The 6,784-nt window shown below is 47.5% G+C and overlaps 1 protein-coding gene across 3 annotated transcripts; it reads right to left on the bottom strand.

Moving 5' to 3' along the window:
• Positions 1 to 499: 499 nt before the first annotated feature.
• On the bottom strand, positions 500 to 6,190 carry LOC128201835 (uncharacterized). 3 transcript variants are annotated; one of them, XM_052899985.1, is made up of 2 exons: positions 6,075 to 6,190; positions 500 to 5,284 (listed from the first exon to the last, which is right to left on the bottom strand). In XM_052899985.1, the coding sequence occupies exon 2, from the start codon at positions 3,722 to 3,724 to the stop codon at positions 500 to 502; it is 3,225 nt and encodes a 1,074-aa protein (XP_052755945.1). In that variant the 5' UTR covers positions 3,725 to 5,284; positions 6,075 to 6,190. The 3 variants fall into 3 exon arrangements, with proteins under 3 accessions (XP_052755945.1, XP_052755944.1, XP_052755946.1); XM_052899984.1 differs by lacking the exon at positions 6,075 to 6,190 and adding an exon at positions 5,539 to 5,859; XM_052899986.1 differs by lacking the exon at positions 6,075 to 6,190 and adding an exon at positions 5,547 to 5,859.
• Between the last annotated feature and the right edge of the window lie 594 nt (positions 6,191 to 6,784).

Genomic DNA, 6,784 nt, shown 5'->3' with positions numbered 1-6,784 from the left:
CTTGGGGGCCCGCTCGTTCAACGTGGTGGCTAGTGCGGTCTTCACGCTACGCACCAACCGTTCCCACGCACCTCCCATGAAGGGTGCGCTCGGGGAATGTAGCGCCACCGGATGAAATGGACTGATGACTCTTCTTGGATGGCTTCCTCGGCTGCTTTCTTCAGTTCGACGTCAGCACCTTTGAGGTTGGTGCCTTGGTCGGACCATAGCTCAGTGGGACACCCTCTGCGGCTTATGAAGCGCCGCAGGGCCATTATGGCGGAGTCCGTGCTGAGGCTGCCGGCGATTTCCAGGTGGACTGCGCGCGTCGTTAAGCAGGTGAAGAGCACTCCGTACCGCTTCTGGTGAGTGCGGCCCACTGTCACGGTCATAGGCCCGAAGTAGTCTAGGCCGGTGAACGTGAACGGTCGTTGATGATGCGCCAGCCTGCTCTGTGGATGGTTGCCCGTTGACGGCTGCGCCGGTCTTGCTCTTCGTAGGCGGCACAGCTGACACCTCTTCAGTTCACTGCGGACGGTGTGTCGTAGGCGCAACACCCACAAGTGTTGTCGCACCTCGTTCGTGGTGATCTCGAAGCCGCCGTGGTGAAGTTTCCAATGCACCCATGCGATGTATAGGCGCACCCAGGCGTGGTTTCCGTCGACGATGGGGGCTCTCGTTGCTCGGCTGACAGATCGGCGGCGGCTGCTATTCTCGATCGAAGTCGCAGAATGTCGTCGTTGTCTATGACGACCGACAGCTGTATGAGTCGACTGGATGACGGCAGCTGTTTCCCATGTTTCAATGCTGCGATTTCGTCGCCGAACGCCTCTTGTTGTATCGCGCGAATCCATAGCCGTCGCGCGCGATCGAGGTAGTGTGTGTCTATGGGGATGAAACACACAGATGGACTATTACTGTTCTTGATTTTCATCTTCGTCTTCTCTCTATCGACTTTCTTCGTGCGGGTCCAAGTGGGGTCGGCGCTCTCTTTCTTCTTGTTTCTCTTTCGGATGGCGGTACAGCGTTGACTGGTCGGTCGCAGGAGGTCGATGAACTGCAATACCCGTGCTGAACTGCGAACAAGTTTCAACCAATTAGAAAAACGTGACGGATCGGGTAATGCTATAGACAACTGCGTCGCGTTCTGTAGCTTGTGTACGCGTTCTTCTCCCGTTTCCGCTTGACTATCGTCGCTCGTACTATCTTCACGCGGCCACTGTTCTTCGTTTTTGTCGAATTTCCTTTCGACCAGTTGGAGACGTCGCATTGCCGATTCGTAGTTGTCCGGCGGCACAGGGTCGTCCTTCTTCCATAATAACCCCGTCTCGTATCTTCCCGCCGGTAGCGGACGAGTTTTCTCCTCTAAAATGTGTAGGGCGCGACGTTCCTCTTCATTGTAGGACCTCTTCGATGCGATCCCCAGCGATTCGAGCGCGAAATGTTGCTTCATCATTTCTTCCATCGATTGTTCCTCTTCGTGTGTCGTCACTATGTGGCTGATTCTGTGCACCTGCTGTCTTGTCCTGCCGCGACTCGTACCGTGCAGTACCCATCCCAGATCGGTGAGTGATGCGAACGGCTGCGTGTCGGATCCTCTTCTAACTTCGTGGGCCAGCAGTAGGTGCCAGTTGTCTTGCCCCAACAGTACCGTCGGTTTGCCCTCTTCGTAGACCAACTCCCTCTCTATGTCTTGTAGATGTGGACAGCCCTTGATGACGCTGCGCGGTACCGACTGCGGTGATAACTGCAGTCTGTCCATCGTCCGTGCCCCCACTGTGTATTCTTGTGAATTCCGCCCGTGGATCTTGAAGTGAACACGCGTCGATTGAGCTGCGTTGATCCGTGCCCCGGCCACACCTTCCATGTAGAATGGTGCGGGGGGACCCGTAGCACCGATTCGCTCCGCCACCGCCGTCTCGATGATGGTGCAAGTCGACCCGTCGTCCAGTAGCGCGTAGGTGTCGCACGTTCCCGTGGGACCGGTGACTCGTATCGGCAGGATCTTCAGGAACGCGATCTTGTCGTTTTCCCTTGCCGATGCGGCGACTGCGGCGGACTTGTCCTCGATGACGTGTGTTGTCACTTCGTTCTCCGGCTGTTGTCGCGTGGTGTGCAGCAGAGGGTGATGAGTCTGCGTGCACTCATCCACTCCACATCTCTTGCTCTTGCAGGCGTGGCGAAATCTTCTTACTTTGAGGCAGCGGAAACACAGCCTATGAGTCTTCGCTAACTCCCATCTCGCCGATGTGTCTGCTTCCTTCATCGTCTTGCAGTCCGATGGAGCGTGTCCCTCTCGTCGACACATCGGGCACGGTGGTGTAGCGGGTTTCTCCTGCGTCGTGTATGTCTTCGCCGTCTTCCTAGGAGCGGACTCCCGCCGGTCTTCGGACGGTATCTCCTCGGCGGGGGCGAAGTTTCCACATCGTGCGGCGGTCCTTTGCAGGAACTGAGAGAGTGTTATGAGGTCCGGTTGTCCCTCCGGTTGGTCGTTGGCGAAATCGTAGTACTTGAAGCGTAGTACCGACGGCATCTTCTCTGTGACGTTTCTCACTATTTCTTCATTGTAGAGGTAGTGACTCTTGTTCAGCGCTCGTATCGTGGCGACGACGTTCTGCACCTTGCTTGCGAAGAGGCAGACGTCTCTTGCGTTGTCCGAGAGTCGTGGTAGCGCGCGGAGTTTGTTCAGTTCGGCTGTGACGAGTGCTCCAGGGCGGCCGAACCTCGCGGCTAACATCTTCATCACTTCTTCTGCGGTCGTAGACCCGACGAATAGGGAGCGTGCCGCGTCCTTTGCGGCCCCCTTCAAACTTCTGCGCAGTCTTGCTAGGTTCTCTTGTTCTGTGTGTTGACTTGCGCTTTCTTCATAGGCCATCTTCCATGGTAACCACTCGCTCGACGATCCATTGAAGACTGGCAACTCGGTGACTCTTGACGCTGTGGAGGGCAGTATGTTGCGAGCGGCCATCTGCATGGCGATCGCAAACTCATTACAATCGATGCCCACTTTCAGCACCGGTTCTTCCTTCTTCATCGACTGCATCGCTGCTGCTATCGTAGGCATGGCGGCATGTGGGTCAACGTGGCGTGCGTGGTCCCGGTGAAGTGCGTCGCTGCTCGGCTGTGGCGGCGGCGCTCTCGAATCCTCTTCAACGGGTCTCGATGGGACGAACCCCTGACGCTTGCTGGTGACTTCTTCTATCTCTGGTACATGCGGCTCCATCGTGAGTGCTAGCGTGCTTCGATGAACCCAATCCGACGTTCGTTCTCTTCTGACGGTAGCGTCGTCGTCTTCTACTTCCTCGTCGTCCTCTGATTCGGCTTCTAGGGCGGCGACACGTGCAGCGGCCAATTCCACCTCCTTTTGAAGTAGCTCCTCCCGTGCCTTGGCCAGAGCCTTCTTCTTCTGCGAGGCCGTGGTGCGAACCGTGCGTGCCGTGCCGTGCTTCGGTTCCTTCTTCCTTGCTGTCTCCTCTGTCGTTCCTGTGGCTTCGGTAGTCTCCGTGGCTCCTGTGGTCGTCGTATCGCCGGACGTGTTCGTAGTCGATGTGGTGGCGGCGGTAGACGACGTGGCAGCGACAGATGACGTTCTGACAGCCGCAGACGACGTGGTGGCAGCAACGGACGGCGTGGCAGCGACGGACAGCGTTCCGGCGGCCGTAGTCGACGTGGTGGCGGCGGACGTTGTGGCTTCGGTGACGGCGATTTTTTGTTGCGATGACTTCATGTTTCTCGTAGTCGGCATTTCAGTGATCCGGCTTCAGAATGGTCTTCCTCCAGCGATCCGGCTTCTCGATGTACCAACGGTGTTCCTCCAGCAATCCGGCTTCTCGAAGGACCACGATGAACGGTGTGGACTGCCGTTCGGTGAGCGTGGACTGTAGGGGCGTTGGTTCAGGCTGGAGTGAAACACAGCGATTACTATTCTGAAGCCTCCGGTACCGTCTGAAGAGAGTATTTTTTCTTCTTGTCCTATTTCTTCTCGAGTGTAGTGCGTCGCTGCCCGGAAGCGAATGCCGCTTGACGGGAGGCGGCCTATCTTTATACCCGCCCGCTCGCCCGATAACATTTCCAACTCGCGTTAGCGAATCTGTGTGAGCGGGACGGGGCGAGAATGAACGAGACGCGTGTCTCTTCAGATCGGTACCCTATAGCGTTTATTTATTTATTACAATTTACAATTTATTGTTACAATTTCTATTTCTATTTGTAGGTAATAATGACAACACACAAAGGAATACTTTATTTAACTTACACTATAGGTATCTTAAATCTATGTAAAATCTATATAAAATAACAGTATACAAGAACGATTAAACTAGGGACTTAACAACTAACTATAAACATTGCTATAAATATCGCTATATATACAATAATGTCGCGAACAATACCAGTTGTAAATAATACCGAGTCTGTTAAACCTGCTTCTCCACCCAGTACTTTAAGCAGAACTTTGTACAATGCTGAGGATGTAGCTCCTTATGTCGTTCAATTACAAAAAAATGAAACACATCCTAATGATAACACTACATTACATCCTATTGCATTTGGTCGCTTTTTACACACTAATAAGATAAATAATATAGTGAATGGTAGCCTCAAAAGAATAGGAAGAAACCGTTTATCGCTTTCTTTCTCAAATTTTGAAAATGCAAATGCATTTTTAAATAATAGTAACTTAGAAACACATAATTTTAAGGCATTTATACCTTCTTTCCATGTAACCCATATGGGAATTGTGAGGGGTATTCCTAAAGATTGGACAGAAGAGGAAGTAATCCAAAATATATCAGTACCTATAGGTTGTGGGAGAATTCTAAAAACCAGAAGAATTAAGAAAAAGACCATTAATGAAGGACAACCAAGTTTTATTAATACTGAAACCATTGTTATTACTTTTGATGGACAAATATTACCAAAAAGAGTATTTATGTTTTACACATCATTAACTGTAGATTTGTACATTTACCCCACTATCCAATGCTATAACTGCTGTAGGTTCGGACATGTCAAGATGCAGTGTCGTTCAAATCCTCGGTGTTATAAATGCAGGCTAAATCATACAGGTGATAAATGTGAAGTAGATGAGGAAAATGTTTCTTGTATCTTGTGTAATGGTTCTCATTCAGCAATTAGTAAGAAATGTCCTGAATATGCACGTCAGAAAGCCATTAAAGAAACAATGGCCCACAGTTGTGTTTCTTATGCTGAAGCATCAAAATTTCATCCTCCCACTTCTAAACTATATTCAGATGTATTAACATCATCATCTCCGTCCAATAAATCTCATTTTCAATCTTCTTTCCTTAAAGAGAAATCATCATTACCACATATTCAATCATCATATAAAAAAACAGTTACACTTAAACCACGCTCTTCTCAAAAAGCACAACAAGGATATGATCGTTCTGCCCATGAAACCATAGTTAAGGAATATAATATTCCTGCTCCCTCTAATGGTTGTGCATTATCATCAAATAATATTGACAATAATCAATCCATCTTTGATATTATTCTCATGCTTATTAAAGTGTTATCGCAATCGAAAATGATACAAACAACTTTACCACCGTCCAACGATGCCATTTACAATGTATTTTCTCAATTATTAACTTCTCACAATGGATTACAAAGTCCTAATAATTCAGTGGAACTGTCGTAGCATAACAAACAAGAAATCAGACTTATTTTATTTGATTAATAAATATAATCCTTTTATAATAGTTCTCCAAGAGACTTGGTTAAAGCCAGGATATCCTTTTAGGATTTCAGGCTTTACAAGTCTCCGTGATGATAGAGCTGACGGATATGGCGGTGTTGCCATATTGGTCAAAAACTCCCTTCCTTTTTCTTCTTTTTCGCTTCCTGTATATAGCGGCATTAATGCAGCTGCTATAATTATAAATGGTATCTGTTTTGTTACTTTATATATTCCTGATCCTACATGCCAAATATATTCACAACTAGAACAATTATTTTCAATTTTACCTAAACCTTTTCTCGTAATGGGCGATTTTAATGCTCAGCACCAATCGTGGGGCAGTTCTACTTCTAATTTTTATGGTGGAAAACTCCTGACGATAATTGACACTTACAACTTATGTATTATTAACTCAGATGTACCAACACGTAGAACTGCACCAAATGAAGGGTTTAGTGCACCTGACATTTCAATATGTTCTTCTGATTTAGCTTCTTCACTGTCGTGGTATCCTCATTCCTCTACCTTCGGAAGCGATCACTTTCCCCTCATTCTTTCTTTTCCAATTTCCATTCCCTCAAGTCGAAAGAGTGGTCCTCGGCTTAAATATAATTTATCAAATGTAGACTGGAATATTTACAAACAATATTTAGATAATAAAATATCGGAATTACCTATTGTTTACCATGGAAATGAACATCAATGTTGTAATGACTTGATGATAAATATGAAGGAGGTTGCTGATTTATTATTTCCTGTTAAAAATAGTGCTTCAGGGAAAATTCCCTCCCCACCTTGGTGGGACAAAGATTGTACGGAAGCAATTAAAAATCGTAAAGAGGCTGAAAAAAATTATAATAATTACATGACACCAGAAAATTTTGAAATTTACACCGCAGTTTCACGTTCTACTCGAAAACTACTGAAAAAAAAGAAATTAGAAGGCTGGAGAAGATTTTGTTCTTCTATCTGTCCAGAAGTTAATTCATCAGTCGTTTGGAATAATATTAAAAGATTCAGATCTGCCTTTAGTGATCATACATCACGTTCTGCACTCGATTTAACTTTAGCGAATAAATTTTTAGATCGCCTTGCTCCTAGTTA

The sequence above is a fragment of the Galleria mellonella genome, unplaced genomic scaffold (assembly GCF_026898425.1).
Source record: "Galleria mellonella isolate WM207_F2 unplaced genomic scaffold, CSIRO_AGI_GalMel_v1 utg63, whole genome shotgun sequence".
Taxonomy (NCBI): domain Eukaryota; kingdom Metazoa; phylum Arthropoda; class Insecta; order Lepidoptera; family Pyralidae; genus Galleria; species Galleria mellonella.
Note: the sequence above shows the minus strand (reverse complement) of the source record. Positions and strands in the feature narration are given on the sequence as shown.